Raw genomic sequence first — 16776 nt, 5'->3', positions numbered from 1 at the left:
TCGGTCAGAATTAGATACTCCGTAGAGGGATCGTGTGTTAAATCCCGTGGCTGTAGCATGTAGAGCACTCTCCTCGCAAGAGAGAGACCTGGGTTCGATTCCCGGCAGAGCAAAACATCGGCCAAGTTTCCTTACTCCGCACACCTATTAATAATAATCCCCTTATAATAACTGTAACATACAAACTACTGACTGTCAGACAAACTAGCGACTGTTACACACCTTTCCCATAGCAGGACGTCTCAAAGCTCCTCATGAGGACCTGCACTAAGATGATGGTACTGAGTCTGGCTGGTACACGGAATCGGAGTGGGACCTCTCGACCATCAAGGTGACCGGCACATCGCTAGCTGTCCTGTAAAGAGGTTCTCGCACCACATTGTGGAATCCTGTAGCGTAGTGGTTAGACTGCTCGCCTCGCAATCGAGAGGACCTGGGTTCGATTCCCGGCCGGTCAGGGCGAAACCTTAGGCATGTTTCCTTACCCCACACGCTCACACGCCTCTGTTTACCAGCAGTAAGTAGGGACCCGGCTGTTAGTCGATTAGCGGATCACTTTTCCGGGGGTAAGAATCCCTCAATAAATGAATAATAATTTCATCACGTCAATCCAGGATTGCTTGTGGGGACGCTGCTGTACGCAAATGGCTGCCGTGTTTCGCCGACATAATACACTCTACACTTTACAGTATATTCTGTGAAGCGCTTTGAGACGTCTCGACGACGTGATAAGGTGCTGTGTCAATTGCCAGGATTATTATTATAGGTCGATTGGTTGCTTTCCGGGGGTAATAATAACTTAAATTTTTTTTTTGACTGTTTCAAAACCTCTCATAATTGTGAACACCTCTATTAAATCTCCCCTCAACCTTCTCTGCTCTCAGGAGAACAATCTCAGCCTCTCTCGTCTTTCCTCATTACTGAAGTTCCTCATCCCTGGTGTCAACACTGTGTTCACCTTGTAGGTACCTCATTCCTTGTGGAATCCTCTAACAGCCTCTCTCACAATGCGAAACCAGCGTGCCTCTCTTTTTTTAACAAAAGATTTTATTCATCCTTCCAAAATAATTCCTCGTTCAGGGAAACGTTGCCGACTGTCCGTGCCGGGGTGGGGCGGAGAGAGAGGAACGGTGAAACACACAAACAATCTCCTCTTCTCTCGCACGTAGGGGACACCGAGCCTCGCTCTTCAGGGTGTGAGTTCAGGAGCTCGCCGCTGTGGGCATAAAGTGAGAGAGAGAGAGAGACGGACGGGGGTCAAAGGCTCGGTCACTGTTTGTCTTGCGCTGGGTGACTGTTGGCGGACAGGTTGAGAGCACGCTGACAGACACCAGGCCCCGGTGATCTCAGTGCTGCGCAGTTTCACTCGTTCAGGAGCTTAGAGTACTTCCTCCGCACCGAATCCCGGTAAAACTGAAAGACTTTTTCCGACCCTTTCTGGCATGTTGCGATGCACTGCTGGAGCTGAGACAGAGAGAGAGAGAGAGAGAGAGAGTCAGCAGAGCAAGGCACACTGCACTGACTCTACACAGGGGAGGGAGTGGAAGACAAAATTCCTCGCGTAAAAAGAGGCAAGAAACAAGACTATCTGTACACCAACTCTCACACTGGGGGTTGAATGCTCCCTCTGACTAACAACAGCTTGAGGGGACAACAGGGTAGTGTCCCGGAGCGTTTGACAGTGGGGAAGGAGGGGGGAAGGCAGAGGACTGCGAGAGAAAATTCCAGAGTTTCAGGGAGTAGTGGCTGAAAGCGCGGCCACTAATGGAGGAATGGAGGGCACGAGGGGACAAGCAGGAGGTTGGAGTCAGTCGAGCGGAGGCCATGGGTTGTGGGTTGGGGAGTAAGTAAGCAGGCCGGAGAGGTAGGGAGGTGCCAGGGCGTGAAGGGACTTGAAGACGTGAGCGAGTATCTTGAAATCGAGCCGCTGAACACGCGATTGCAGCTCCCCCCCTTCATGGGCGGCAAAGAAATCATCGGTGGGGGAACAAATGATCAGCCAGACATTCCCATTCGGGAGAACCGTCTGGCGAGAAATTAAGATTACAAAACTCTTGGGGCCGTCAAAACATTTAATACAGCATGTCAAGCCGTTTAGGTTTAAGTAGCCAATTTATATTCCCGCTCAAAGGTTATTGTAAACGCAAGGAAAGGAAAATTCTTCCAAATAGAATTGTTTTGCATAAATGTGTAAATTACTGTCAAGCTACAACTTACAAGTTCAACCAGATAACAGGGCTGACAAACACAGAGACCGAGTGTAAAGCAGCCGAGAAGGGGTTTTGTTCACTAGCACTACACATTAAGCCGTTAAGTTCTTATTAAGTGCTCAACTGGGACGCTGCACTGCACATACATAATCATCTTATAACTCTATCGCCCACAAAATGCACAGTGGATTCACCTGATAGCGTAGCCCATGAAGCGCTTTGAGACTTCTCGAAGACGTGATAAGGCGCTGTTATCAAATGCGAGGATTATTATTATAATATCAAATCTTCTCCCCGTTTATATCGCTCCTTAACGACACGTCCACTCTCTCCGCTCAGCCTGATTCACGTCCCCCGTTCTGCCTGCCTCAGCGGTCGGACCTTCGGTCTCTCTGCCCCCACCCTCTGGAACTGCATCCCACAGTCGCCCCGCCTCACCCACTCCCTTGCCTCCTTCAAGACCCTCCTCTTTAACCGCACCTTCGGTCACCCTCCTACCTAACCCCACCCTCCCTGCCCTTCACCCCTCCTGATCCCAACCCCCAGCTCAGGGGCATAACCCTGACTGTCCAGCACCTTGGGACATCCCCCTGACATGAAAGGCGCTGTGTCAAATGATTATTGATGATTATTGAATATGTATAAATACATGAACTCACCTCCTCTACGGAGTAAGAGCCTTTGGTGGAAGATAACAGCACTTTCTTGTCAACGCTGTCCATGGAGAACGTGAGAACAGCTCTGTACTCCTGCAAGTAGAGACCCATTGACAAACAGCGTGAAATAGGAGAAAGTCTTACTGATGCTCAGGGGGTGACCGAAGGACGGTCGAAGAGAAGGGTCTTGAAGGAGCCGGGGTGGGAGGGGGGGGGGGGGGGGGCAAGGCAGAGGGACTGTGGGTGGACTTCCAGAACTAAAATTGCATCTCAGAATTTAAGATCACACAGAATTGTGCAAGTAACATTGTGTTTAGACGAATCGACTTCCAGATCCGCTCCTTCTTCTCAAATCCCTAACCCTTGCACCTCCCTACTTATCCTCCCTGCTTACCCCACCCACTACCCCACCAACCCGCTGCCTCCGCTCAGCTGGCTCCGGCCTCCTGTTTGTCCCTCGTCCCCTCCGCTCCACCTTTGGTGGCCGTGCCTTCAGCCACTGCGCCCCGAAACTCTGTCACTCTCGCCCTCAATACCTCTGCCTCATCCCCTCCCTTCCCACCTAAAGACCTTCTGTTTTGATGGCACTTATGGTCACCTCCCCTCCCCCTGGCTCGGGGTCAGACTCCGGCGCTGTCAAGCCTCCGGGATGCTACCCCTCTTGAAGGGCGCTATATAAATGCAAGTTGCTGTTGTAAACGGTGGCGGGGGGGGGGGGGGGCATTCGGAGGGCTTTTTAACGGTACGAAACAGCGGGTAAAAGCTCTGACCTTTTCCTGTTTGCTTGTTGGGTCCAGAAGGATGTTCCCGTCGGAGTCAATTAGGCAGGTTATGCCGCAGAACAAGCTCCTCATCGGCAGCCCCGCGTCAATCAGCGCTGTGCAGGCCGCATTCAGGCAGCAGGAGAGCAGCTGTGCCACCAGCAGCTAAGGATCTTCCGATTGTACATCCAACACACACACGCGCACACACGCGCACACACACACTCACACCCCATCTCCCCAGGCAACAGACTTACAATAATCCTCGCATTTGACCCGGCGCCTGATCGCGTCTTCGAGACGTCTCAATGCGCTTCACGGGATACACCGTAAAGTGCAGTGACTGTGCGTTTTGCGGGCGAAGCGCGGCAGCCAGTTCCTAACCCAGCGACGTCCCCCACAAACAGCCGTGGATTAGAGTGACCACATTATTTTTATTATTATTTTGAAGGGTTTATTACCCTCTTACTTACTGCTGGGTAACAGGTGTGTGTGTGTGTGTGTGTGTGGTGGAGTAAGGAAACTTGCCTAAGGTTTGGTCCCTGACCCGCCCGGGATTCGAACCCGGACCCTCTCTCTCGCGAGGCGGGTGAGCTAACGAGAGAGCATTGGAACGCTGCCCAGCATCACGTGGTCACCAAGCGAGACGCTCACCAGCCGCCGGTGTAAGGATACGGACCCCGCGTCGTGAATGACCTGCAGGACGACGGTGATGGAGGAGCGGGGGTGCAGAGCTGTCAGGATCGTGGCTTCGCACGTGTTTCGAATCAGCTGCTCCTTGCTCCTCTCCGCGACCCCTTCAAAATAACAACGCACTGCATTTGATATAGCGCCTTATCACGTCGTTGAGACTGTGTTATGTGACCGTGACCGCAGGATGGGGTTCCAGAGGGCGGGGGGGGCAGTGTGGCGGAAAGGGGGGGTGGTGGGGGGGGACGTGAAGCAGGCCGGAGCCCGCCGAGCGGAGGGAGCGAGCAGGTCGGTCGGTCGGTCGGGGGGCGGGGGGGGGGGGTTAGGAGGTCGGAGAGGTATAGGGTGGGTGGGGGTGCGACCTGACCTGGCAACCCCACTTTAGGTTTGAGCAGGACCTCCAGTGTGGCTTTGTCAAAGATCTCTTTGCTGACTTTCACCTCGGCAGGTCCGTACACGGCGGCCAACACCGTGGTGTCCCCTGGGAGAAGGCAACCCGGAGCGTCACATTGGTTCCATTGGCCGGCTGGTCGCCCCCGTCCCCCCCCACCCCACCACCCCTCTCCCCCACCACCCCCTCCTCCCACACCCCACCCCCCCTCCTCCCCCAACACCTCCCCACCCGCCTCCCCCACCCCACCACCCGCCTCCCACACCCCACCCCCCCTCCTCCCCCAACACCCCCCCACCCGCCTCCCCCACCCCACCACCCGCCTCCCACACCCCCCCACCCCTCTCCCCCACACCCCCTCCCCCACCCCCCCCCCCCCCCCCCCCCCCCCCCCCCAACACCCCCCACCCGCCTCCCCCACCCCACCACCCGCCTCCCACCCCCCCCACCCCTCTCCCCCACACCCCCTCCTCCCACACCCCACCCGCCCCTCCTCCTCCCCTACCACACCCTCCCACACCCGACCCCCCCACCCGCCTCCCACACCACACCCTCCTCCTCCCCCAACACCCCCCCCCTCTCCCCCACCCGCTCCCCCCCCACCACCCTCCGCGGCTCTTGTGTAACCGTTTTCCTTGTGACGATAAAAATAATTTTAAAAAAACCTGACATTTTATCAGCTATTGATCAGTTATGGATCAGGTATTAGTGACATATCAGCTACTAACCTGTTATTGATCAAACATCAACGACTTATCAGTTATTAATTAGCTATTGATCAGGTATCAACGACGTATCAGTTATTAATTAGCTATTGATCAGGTATCAACGACTTATCAGTTATTAACCAGTCATTGATCAGGTATTAACGACATATCAGCTATTAACCTATTATTGATCAAACATCAACGACTTATCAGTTATTAATTAGCTATTGATCAGGTATCAAAGACTTATTAGTTATTGATCAGGTATTAACGTCTTATCAGTTGTTAATCGGCTATTCATCAGCGGTATCAACGACGTATCAGGTATCAATCAGGATATCGATCAGGTATCGGTTATCGATCACTTATTATCAGTTACTGGGCCTCAGCCCCACAATCCCCCCCACCCCCCCCAGAGGCCGAGGGGCCCACCTTGTGTGAAGCAGGCCGAGCCGTCAGGCCTGGACAGCAGACTGTACTCACAGCCGAACGGCCTGAGGAGCGGCAGCTCCACACTCGGCGCCTCCATCGCCGCTCGCGACCAACCGTCCCGCTTCGCCCGCCCTCCCGCTCAAACCGACCAATCAGCTGCCGTCGCGGGCGGGCGGGCGGGCGGCTGGCGCCTGACCGACAGCGCCGGCGACCAATCCGAAGCGCGGTGGCTCGACGCGACCCTATCGGAGCGCGCGGTCGGCGCGTTGTCCGCGCTGATTGGCACGGATGTCGGCCAATCAGCGCCTCGAGGGCGGTTGCCACCAACCGTCACGCTCGCTCGCGCTCCCCCCCCCCCCCACCACCACTTCCAGGTTAGGGGGCGGGAACCGGCGTTTGACTGACAACGCGAGAGGCCCAATCAGAGCCGCGGATTTGCGGATGCGACCTATCAGCGCGCTCGGCGAGGGCGGGAACCTCAGCCCTTATCGACAGGAGCGTCGACCAATCAGCGGCTCGAGGGCCGGTTGCCAGCAGCTCGGGCCATTGTTGACGGTCCTCAACCGCCTCCGCCCACACGCACTCAGGGTTTAGGCGGCCGCCTCGCGCCTGCGCTAAATTCTCCCCCCAAACGACGCCAATCTAAACATTGGGGCGTGTTGATGAGGAACGGGCATGTTTTGCTCGGTCCCCAGATCTGCGTGCGTGCGGTCTGTGCGCGGTGCGTGTGCTTGTGGCGGTGACCGACCGACAGGCAGGCAGGCGGCGGTGAGGGACGGCCCGAGCGGCGCTGAGAAGGAACCAAGATGGCGGCGGTGGCGGCGGCGCTCGGGCGGTTGGGCCGGAGATGGAGCGGCCTCGGCAGGTGCGGCCCCCGCGGCCTCTCCCGGCCTCACCTCGCCACGGCCTCCGGGCCCAGGCGCTCACTGTCCGCCTCAGTAAGTCTGAGACCGCCCCCTCTCCCCCCCCCCCCGTGAGTGTGAGAGTGAGTGTGCAAGGATGAGTGTGTAAAGGTCAGGTGTGAGTGTGTCAGGGTCTGTGTGTAAGTTTAAAGGTCTGTGTATGAGTGTAACTGTGTAAAGGTCTGTGTATTGAGTGTGTAAGGGTGTGTGTATAAGTGTGTAAAGGCCTGTGTATGAGTGTGTGTGTAAGGTCTGCTTGTGTAAGGGCATGTCAGTGTATGAGTGTGTAAAGGTCTATGTGTGTAAAAAGTGTTTGTCAGTGTGTGTGAGTGTGTAAGGATTTATTGTGTGTATATGGAGATGAGTGGGTGTGTAGGTGTGTAAGGCTGCAAGTCTGTGTGTAAAATGTGTAAGAGGATTAGTGTGTGGAAGTGTGAAGGTCTGTGTGTGTGTGTGTGTGTGTAAGAGCATGTCAGTGTACGAGTGTGCAAGGATTCCTGTGTGAGTGTGTAACGGTCAGTGTGTAACGGTCAGTGGGGTACAAGGGGATGGGTGGGTGTATAGGATGTAAGTGTGCGCGTAAATGTGTACAAGAGGGTAAGAGTGCAACGATGTGTGGTGTGTAAGGTAATAAGTGTTTGTGTGTGTGTGTAAAGGTGTGCAAGACGTAAAAGGGTGTGTGTGAGTGTGTATCGGGGGAAGGGGGGGAATACCCCTTTCCTTTTCTGATAGAGTTACGGCGTCTGTTATATCCACCAGAACAGGTCATAGACTGGACCTAAATTGACCTGATCTGAAGGACGGCAATACAGGCCTCTTCCCCCCCCAACCCCCACAACACTCCCCCCACACAACCCCCACCACCCCCCCCCCCCCCCACCACACACGCACACACACACACACAGCGCTGAGCTAGAGTCAGTCGAGGTTTATTTTATGACCAAACGCAGCAGCCCTTGGCAAAGACGGGCGAGCGGGGAGGGGCGGTGGTGGGAATGACACCCGCGATATCGCTGAGACGCAGACAGGACAGGCGGAGAGCGGCATTGAAGCAGAAGACTTGGCAGAGGCGGGAGAAGTCCGAAACGAAAGCGGAAGTGGCCGGGACCGCTCGGCGGGTCCGGCGGCCGTCTACGGAGAGAGGAAAGCGGGTCCGAAAGGTTTCGGGCCCGCGACCCTTCGTCTCTTCAACCGTGCCTTCAGCTCCCCTCTCGACTCTCTACCCCCTCCTCGCTCCCTCCCTTCCTTCCCCTCCCCCTGACCATTTCCCCCCCTCCTCGCTCCCTCCCTCCCCTCACCCTGACCATTCTCCCCCACTGCTCGGATCCCGACCCAACTGTCCAGCGCCTTGGGACGTCCTCCCGACGTGAAAGGCGCTCTATCAATGAAATGTTGTTGTTGCGGAGTGTTTGTTGTTTTGCCGGAGGCGGTAGCAGTGCCAATGCTTTGCCCTTGAACAACAAGAACCTGACACTCAGTGAGGCCTCAGGTTACACACACGCACACACACACACACGCGCGCGCAGCAGTTTACTTTACGCACAGACTTAATTCCTCTTTCTCGCTCGTAAGGTTTGCAATTTGCATTTTTGTGGAGACCTGCAGCTCGGTGGTTAGGCCGCTCGCCTCGCAAGCGAGAGGATCTGGGTTCGATTCCTGGGTGGGGTGCGAAGTTAGGCGAGTTTCCTTACCGCCTTACTGTTTACCCAGCGGTCAGCAGGAACCCGGTTGTTAGTCGATTGGCGGACGGCTTTCCGGGGGTAATAATCCCTTTTATGTTAAAAAATTTTTTTAAAAAATCCTCTGATCCAAAGTGTATGTTGATGGGGTTGTTATTTCGGTCCGGAATCAACAGAATTCCGTGGATGGAGGCAGTGACGGCTAGAAGTTCCCGGTTGACTCTGTGACGTGTGTGTGTGTGTGTGTGTGTGTGTTGCTCCAAGGTCCCGTCTGCCTGTTCAGGTGGATGTTAAAGATCTCCCGTGGCACTGTTCGAAAAGATAAGGGAGTTTCTTACTCTCTCTCTCCCGGTGTCCTGGTTAACAGTCCCCCCCCCAATAAAATTGGTCGCTCACACCTGGGTGTTTGTGGGGCACTGCTTTGCGCAAATAGCTACCGCGTTTCAGTCTGCGCTTCCTCTCTTCCCCTCCGCATTTCCAGCAGGAGTTCACATCGCTGGACGAGAAGCCCAAGTTCCCGGGAGCCTCGGCTGAGTTTGTGGACAGCCTGAATTTTATTCAACCGAATGTCATCTCCGGCATCCCCATTTACAGAGTCATGGACCGGCAAGGGCAGATCATGAACACGAGTGAAGATCCCAAGGTAAGTGATAACGCTAAAGGGATTCGGTGTTGGAGGGAATCCGGAATAAGGGGCATCATTTTAAAATTAGAGCCCGGCCATTTAGGAGTGAACCCACGGGCGGTTTTTCACCCAAAGGCGAGTGGAAATCTAGAACTCTCTCTCTCCCTCACTCACAGTGTTTGTGCAGTACTATTCCCCCGATTATTCCTCCTCTTTCTCCCCCCCCACCACCACCACCACAAATAATAATTTGGTCACTCAATTCCACGGCTGTTTGTGGGGACGTCGCTGGGCGCGATCGGCTGCCGCGTTTCGTTCACAAAACTCACAGTCACTACACTTCGCAGTGTATCCTGTGAAGCGCTTTGAGATGTCTCGACGACGTGATCAGGCGCCGGGTCAAACCCCGGGGTTATTATTATAATTATTATTCCTATTGTTCCACCGCAAGGTGGCACAATCGACCTCTTATTTCGGTTGTCACAGCATCACAAGCTGTGCAGTCACTGTGACACATTGCTCTCATTGCTCCCCACCTCCCACCACGGCATTGAGCGCTCCTTAAATAATTTACCGGCCCTCCTGGCAATCTGTTGCGGCTGTTAATTACAACAGACGGCTAATTTACCTGCATCAACTGGGACCGTCCCAACAGCACATGGCATTTACACGGCACCTTTCAAGTCAGGAGGACGTCCCGAGGCGCTGGACAGTCAGGGATTTGGACCCGAGCTGGGGGTCGGGATCAGGAGGGGGTGGAGGGCGGGGAGGAATTATTATTATTATCATTTGATTCGGAGCCTTATCGTGTTGTTGAGACGTCTCGAAATGCTTCAAAGAATATGATGATGATAATCCTTGTATATGGTATAGCGCATTTCACGTCTAATATGTTGTAAAGTGTAGTGACTCTGTGTTTTGTATTAAGCAGTGTCCCACAAAGACTGGTGGATTGAATATGAATTTTATTATAATTTAATTGATGGGTGGTTTTACTGGGGGGGGGGATGGGTGGGTGGGGGGAAAGGAGTTCCATCACTGCAGGATGTTTATTCCTGTTTCCTGTTGCTTCCGCAGCTGCCGAAAGACATGGTGCTGAAGTTTTACCAGAAGATGACTCTGCTGAACACGATGGACCGTATACTGTACGAATCTCAGCGGCAGGTACGTGACCATCCGCACTCCTTTCCCTCCCTCTGGCCGTTGCACCGCCGCCCGCTGCCTCCGCTCGGCTGGCTTCAGCCTCCTGTTTGTCCCTCCCGCCCTCTCCTCCGCCATCAGCCACTACTACTCCCTGAAATTCTTGTCACACACTCTCTCTCTTTCTCTCTCTCTCTCTCTCTCTCAACCCCTCCCACCCTTTTCCCCCCTTCCTTCCTCATCTTCAGGTCGCGCCTGAAGACCTTCCTCTTCGAGCGTGCCTGCGGTCACCCAACTAATAATGAGTGCGAGTATTATTATTATTATTCGGGTGTTGTTGTTGTCGTGAGACGATGTTGAAAGGGCGGTTCCTGTATCCTTTCCAGGGCCGGATCTCCTTCTACATGACCAATTACGGGGAGGAGGGCACACACATCGGCAGCGCAGCGGCTCTGAATGCCACCGACCTCGTGTTTGGGCAGTACAGGGAAGCGGGTAAGAACTCTTTTTCCCCCCCCCCCCACTCTCTCCCCCTCTCTCTCGGGGTCAGACTCCAGACTCCGCCACTCTCGGGAACAAAGCCCCGCATGAAAGCCACTGCCTAAATGTAATCAGTTGTTGTTGTGTGATTCCCCCCCTCCCCCCCCCGCCCGCTCTCAGGCGTCCTCATGTACCGCGGCTACCCCCTGGAGCTCTTCATGGGCCAGTGTTACGCCAACGCCAAGGACGAGGGCAAAGGCCGGCAGATGCCGGTTCACTACGGCAGCAACATCCACCACTTTGTCACCATCTCCTCTCCTCTGGCCACGCAAATTCCCCAAGGTAAGGCCTGGTTGCGCTGTCACCCCCCCCCCCCCCACCCCACAAACCCCCCCCACCACACACATACAAACCCCCACACACATCCCTACCCCCCCTCAGCTCGGGTGTGGATCCCCGACTGTCCAGTGCTTTAAGCCGTCCTTTCAGCCCCACCCTCTGGTACGCCATCCCTCCCTCCCTCGCCTCCTTCAAGACTCTCCCCTTCGACCAACCGTGCCTTCTGTCACCTTCCTTACCCCCCCTACACACACACACACACCCTCTCTCCCCCACCCACCCTCAGCTCGGGTCCAAACCCCTGACCGTCCAGCAAACGTGGAGAACATGTCGTTCCTCGCCCCCACTCACCCCCTCCCTCCACCACCACCCGCCGTGGGAAAAGACGATCCAAGTACAGGGGCGACATTCTCCCTGGTCGTCCCTTCTGCCTCCAGCCGTGGGAGCCGCCTACTCCTTCAAGATGGCTCAGGGCGACCGGGCCGTGATCTGCTACTTCGGGGAAGGAGCCGCCAGTGAAGGGGACGCCCACGCTGGCTTCAACTTCTCCGCCACCCTCGAGTGTCCCATCATCTTCTTCTGCAGGAACAACGGCTACGCCATCTCCACCCCAACCCACGAGCAGTACAGGGGCGACGGCATCGGTAGGTCTCGCCCGCAGAACGCACACACTCTCTCACTCTCTCACTCTCTGTCTCACACACACTCTCTCACACACTCTCTCTCTCGCTCTCTCATACACACTCTCTCGCTCGCTCTCACTCTCGCTCTCAACACTCACTCCCTCTCTCAAAACTCTCACATTCTCTCTCTCTCTCTCTGTCTGTCAATCTCTCAACACTCTCTCTCAACACTCTGTCTTTCTATTAGTCTCTCAACACTCTCCATCTCAGTCACACACACACACACTCTCTCTCTCACAAAACGCACAGTCACAACACTTTACAGTGTATCCCGTGAAGTCTCGACGTGGAGGTGTGATCAGGCGCCGGGTCGCACACCGGGATTGCGATCATTGCAGGCGCTGCGTGTGTTACCAACGTTCCAACTCCCTCCCTCCCCAAAAGACACGGCTGGTTGCGATCTATTTTTTTTTTCTTTCCCCCGCTGTGTACAAAAGCCTGGCCGTCAGGGCGTTCAAATCGAGGACACATAGAAGAGAGGATAGCAAACGGGGGCAGGAAAGATTACGGGACTCGCTGTGAAAAGCTTTTGAAAGGGAGCGAGCAGATTAGCATCAGCCTTCGACGCCCAGCTGTTTAATCTGCCTTGTTTGACATTGAGCTTTGACATTTGCAACAGCTGCCAGAGGCCCTGGTTATGGTATCATGTCGATCCGAGTTGACGGTAACGACGTCTTCGCCGTTTACAACGCCACCAAAGAGGCGCGGCGGAGAGCGGTGGCGGAAAACCAGCCCTTCCTCATCGAGGCTATGACCTACAGGTGAGTTTGGGTTACCCTCCCCACTCCAGTCGGGTGTCTGACACACACGGAAACCCGTCACCGTGACCAGCCAGGTGTCTGACACGCACGGGAACCCGTCGCCGTGACCAGTCGGGCATCTGACACGTACGGAAACCCGTCACCGTGACCAGTCGGGCGTCTGACACGTACGGAAACCCGTCACCGTGGCTTAAGAGTCTCCAAACCCGACTGAGAATTCCCCACACCCGGGAACCCCGGAGAGAGATTGTCGGGATGGGATGCGCGCTCTCCCCCTGGAGGGACGCCCCCTGTTTACCTAATTCCGAAGAGTATTAGGCGAAGGTTGGGCGTGAGCCAAGGCTTGGGGTGGAGGTGGTGGGGTGGGGGGGGAAACCCCAGAGTGTGTGTTGGGGTAACTGCTGGAGTCTAACCGGCTAAACCCACACGCAGCTCGGCCATTGGTATCACTGTCTGGCCAAGCTTTCTCGCTGCTCGTCCAGCTGGGACCACCCTGCCCCGGTATGCCTTTGGCTCGCCGGGTGCTGTCAACAGTGGACCCGCTCGTTGGCTGGGACCCTGGCGTGAGGGAGTCCTCTTTCCTCGGGCAGGAGGTGTGAGGGTTTAAGCCGTTTTAGTGCAGTGAGCGCAGGATACATTTTCGGCTTAGTTCAGCCAAGGATTATTATGTTCATCAGTAAAGTGCAGAGCTTCAATAAGTCGCAAAGGTTTGAGGCACTTTCCACTTCATCGGCTCTGTGTAAAGCGTTTTTATTTCATTTCTGTGGCTCCGCTATCCTGTTGGCTTCTCTCCCCCCCCACCACCCTCCACTTTTCCCCTCCCCCCCCCCCGCCCCCGAGCTGTCGACTCTAATCCCAATTCCCTGTCACGCGCACACAGCGAATGCCCGATGTGCTCGACCCAGACTTGACTTGTCGCAACCACTTAAGTCATCATCGCCGTCCGTGTCCCGGCTGTGTTTGGTTACGCCGACGGTAATACTGACTGACTCCATTTGGTCAGTCACTCCGCGGCTGTTTGTGGGACATTGCCTGATCTCCTGCTGGGCTTCAACCACTAAACATGACGCCAGTTACCCCTCGAGCCTCTCGTCGAGATGCTTTGCCTTCACGGGTGCATAAACCCTGGAGGGGGGGGGGGGGGGGGGCATCTCGTTTTTGGGGGTCGCAGCTAATCGCGGGGTCGTGTGTCTCGAACCCTCGGCAGGATCGGCCATCACAGCACCAGCGACGACAGCTCAGCCTATCGGTCGGTGGATGAGGTCAACTACTGGGACAAGAAGGACCACCCCATCTCCAGGCTCCGGCACTACATGGTGAGCAAGGGCTGGTGGGACGAGGAGCAGGAGAAGGCCTGGAGGAAGCAGTCCAGGAAGCGGGTGAGTGTCCGGAACTTCCCCTCGGCTCGGGCCCGGAACTCCGCCCGCCCGCTCGTAAATGTGTGGTGGTGGTTGTTGTCGTCGTCGTCGTTGTTGATCTGCGCCCCTTCCTCTCTCTCTCCTCTCTCTCTCTCTGCCTCAGGTCATGGAGGCCTTCGAGGAGGCCGAGCGGTGCCTGAAGCCCAAGCTGGAGAACATGTTCACCGACGTGTACGAGGACATGCCTCCCCAGCTGAAGAAGCAGCAGGAGTCTCTGGGAAGGCACCTGAAGATGTACGGGGAGCATTACCCCATCGACCTCTTCGACAAATAATAAGATCGGGGTCCGTCGCTGCCCTCTCCCCGGGGCTTGGATTTCTGTTGCAATGAACCCCCCCCCCCCACCCCAGAAGAGGCCGTTCTTGTTAAAGGGAAACCCTTTCTTCTCTCTCCCCCACAGCCCCACCCACCCACCCCCCCCAGGTCCTTGTGTTTGGTGCATGTCTATCACACACCGTCAGTTTTCTCCCCCCCACCGCAGGCACGCACACGCAGGCACGCACACGCAGACACACGCACACGCCTGTGTTCCCCGGCAGTCAGTAGGAACCCTCTTGTCATTCGATTGGGGGAAATCACTTTCCGGGGGTAATAATCCCTTCAAAATAAATAAAAATAATAATTCGGTCGCTTCAACCCCACGGCTGTTTGTGGGGGACGTCGCCGGGCGCGATCGGCTGCCACTTTTCTCCCCCGCAAAACCCCCAGTCACTACACTTCACAGCGTATATCCTGGGAAGCTCTTTGAGGCGTCTCCACGACTGGATGAGGCGTCGGATCAAGTGCCAGGATTATTATTATTATTATGACGACGATTACTGTTATTCTAGTAGGTTTTTCTGGGAGGGGGAGGGGATGGTGGGTGGGTGTTGTTGGGGGGGGTCCGGTTACCGATGCTTCCGTCTCGAAGAGACAGACAACTGTTACACTGAAAGGAGTCAAAACTGGTGACGATAATAATAATAATTATTATATAATGTTAATTAATAATAATCTTTTGTGGGTTAGAATAAACGGTGGAGCTGTTACGCTCGGTGTGTGCAGAGCAACGTGTCCGGGAGTCCGCGCTGTCAGGGCGTTATTCCTCATGTTCAATAAAGGTTTCTGATCTGTCTCTCTCTCTCTCTCTCACTCTCTCTCTCACACTCACTCGCACTCTGTCTCACTCTCTCTCACACTCTGTCTCTCTCTCACACTCTGTCTCACTCTCACTGTCTCGCTCACTCTCTCTCACACTCACTCTTACACTCTGTCTCTCTCTCACACTGACTCACTCTCTTTCACTCTGTCTCTCACTCTCTCTCACACTGACTCACTCTCTTTCACTCTGTCTCACTCTCTCTCTCACACTGACTCACTCTCTTTCACTCTGTCTCTCACTCTGTCTCACTCTCTCTCTCACACTGACTCACTCTCTTTCACTCTGTCTCTCACTCTGTCTCTCTCACTCTCTCTCACACTGACTCACTCTCTTTCACTCTGTCTCACTCTCTCACTCTGTCTCTCTCTCACACTGACTCACTCTCTTTCACTCTGTCTCTCTCACTCTCTCTCACACTGACTCACTCTCTTTCACTCTGTCTCACTCTCTCACTCTGTCTCTCTCTCACACTGACTCACTCTCTTTCACTCTGTCTCTCTCACTCTCTCACACTGACTCACTCTCTTTCACTCTGTCTCACTCTCTCTCACTCTCTCTCACACTGACTCACTCTCTTTCACTCTGTCTCTCTCACTCTCTCTCACACTGACTCACTCTCTTTCACTCTGTCTCACTCTCTCACTCTGTCTCTCTCTCACACTGACTCACTCTCTTTCACTCTGTCTCTCTCACTCTCTCACACTGACTCACTCCTTCACTCTGTCTCACTCTCTCTCACTCTCTCTCACACTGACTCACTCTCTTCACTCTGTCTCTCTCACTCTCTCTGACTCACTCTCTCTCTCTGTCTCTCTCTCTCACTCTGTCTCTCTCTCACACTGACTCACTCTCTTTCACTCTGTCTCTCTCACTCTCTCTCACACTGACTCACTCTCTTTCACTCTGTCTCACTCTCTCTCACACTGACTCACTCTCTTTCACTCTGTCTCTCACTCTGTCTCTCTCAATCTCTCACTCTGTCTCACTCTCTCACTCTGACTCACTCTCTCACTCTGTCTCACTCTCACACTGACTCACTCTCTCACTCTGTCTCACTCTCACACTGACTCACTCTCTCTGTCTCTCTCTCACACTGACTCACTCTCTCACTCTGTCTCACTCTCACACTGACTCACTCTCTCTGTCTCTCTCTCACACTGACTCACTCTCACTGTCACTCACCACAGCTCCGCCCCCGCGTCATCTTTGGCCCCTCCCCCCGAGCCCCTGATTGACGGAGAGGGGGGAGGAGCATGGTGTCCACTTGGTACCACTGGTGTGGAGAGGGAGACCACCTGTGGTGTGGCCTTGGTGTGAGGCACTGTGTGGTGAGAGACAGGGGGGGAGACACTGGTGTGGTGTGTGGAGGCACTGGTGTGTGTGAGGCACTGGTGGTGGCTGTGGTGAGAGGCACCTGGTGTGTGGGGGCTGGTGTGTGGAGGCACCTGGTTGTGTGGTGGTGTGAGGAGGCACTGTGTGTGTGGAGGCCACTGTGTGGTGGATGGAGACATACCTGGTGGTTGGTGTGGAGGCACTGTGTGTGGAGAGACTGGAGCACTGTGTGTGTGGAAGGGCACTGGTGGTTGTGTGGTGAGGCACGTGGTGTGTTGTAGAGACACTGGTTGTGGTGTGTGACATGGACACTGGTGTGTGGTGTGGTGAGACACTGTGTGTGTGAGACATGTGTGATTAATTAACTTCATCGGGTTAGCCATTTTGGATCTTCCCGCTTGCTGAAGCGACGAGCCTCGCTGAGTTTGC

General features: G+C 55.0%; 2 protein-coding genes across 5 annotated transcripts; one reads left to right on the top strand and one right to left on the bottom strand.

Moving 5' to 3' along the window:
• Positions 1–847: 847 nt before the first annotated feature.
• On the bottom strand, positions 848–5982 carry exosc5 (exosome component 5). Its single transcript, XM_042345417.1, has 6 exons — positions 5848–5982; positions 4685–4798; positions 4303–4424; positions 3637–3777; positions 2870–2959; positions 848–1464 (listed from the first exon to the last, which is right to left on the bottom strand). Exons 1-6 carry the CDS (start codon positions 5942–5944, stop codon positions 1363–1365), a joined length of 666 nt encoding a protein of 221 aa, XP_042201351.1. The 5' UTR covers positions 5945–5982; the 3' UTR covers positions 848–1362.
• A 643-nt stretch (positions 5983–6625) lies between these two features.
• On the top strand, positions 6626–14500 carry bckdha (branched chain keto acid dehydrogenase E1 subunit alpha). 4 transcript variants are annotated; one of them, XM_042345409.1, is made up of 9 exons: positions 6626–6785; positions 8913–9071; positions 10131–10217; positions 10580–10688; positions 10854–11015; positions 11450–11656; positions 12315–12456; positions 13664–13835; positions 13978–14500. In XM_042345409.1, exons 1-9 carry the CDS (start codon positions 6654–6656, stop codon positions 14146–14148), a joined length of 1341 nt encoding a protein of 446 aa, XP_042201343.1. In that variant the 5' UTR covers positions 6626–6653; the 3' UTR covers positions 14149–14500. The 4 variants fall into 4 exon arrangements, with proteins under 4 accessions (XP_042201343.1, XP_042201342.1, XP_042201345.1 ...); XM_042345408.1 differs by having other exon boundaries at positions 8910–9071; XM_042345411.1 differs by having other exon boundaries at positions 6634–6712.
• Positions 14501–16776: the final 2276 nt, after the last annotated feature.

The sequence above is a fragment of the Callorhinchus milii genome, unplaced genomic scaffold (assembly GCF_018977255.1).
Source record: "Callorhinchus milii isolate IMCB2004 unplaced genomic scaffold, IMCB_Cmil_1.0 Scaffold45, whole genome shotgun sequence".
In the NCBI taxonomy this organism is placed as follows: domain Eukaryota; kingdom Metazoa; phylum Chordata; class Chondrichthyes; order Chimaeriformes; family Callorhinchidae; genus Callorhinchus; species Callorhinchus milii.
The sequence above is the reverse complement of the archived record's forward strand: the minus strand, read 5'-3'. Positions and strand labels throughout refer to the sequence as shown.

Bases quoted from the DNA above. Each gene is read 5' to 3' on its own strand.
- bckdha (XM_042345408.1), top strand. From the start codon at position 6,654: ATGGCGGCGGTGGCGGCGGCGCTCGGGCGGTTGGGCCGGAGATGGAGC. The intron at 6,786-8,909 runs GTAAGTCTGAGA...CCGCATTTCCAG, and splicing joins GGCGCTCACTGTCCGCCTCA to CAGGAGTTCACATCGCTGGA. The intron at 10,689-10,853 runs GTAAGAACTCTT...GCCCGCTCTCAG, and splicing joins TGGGCAGTACAGGGAAGCGG to GCGTCCTCATGTACCGCGGC.
- exosc5 (XM_042345417.1), bottom strand. From the start codon at position 5,944: ATGGAGGCGCCGAGTGTGGAGCTGCCGCTCCTCAGGCCGTTCGGCTGT. The intron at 4,799-5,847 runs GTGGGCCCCTCG...GCCTTCTCCCAG, and splicing joins CTCGGCCTGCTTCACACAAG to GGGACACCACGGTGTTGGCC. The intron at 1,465-2,869 runs GTGAGTTCATGT...TCTCTGTCTCAG, and splicing joins GCTCTTACTCCGTAGAGGAG to CTCCAGCAGTGCATCGCAAC.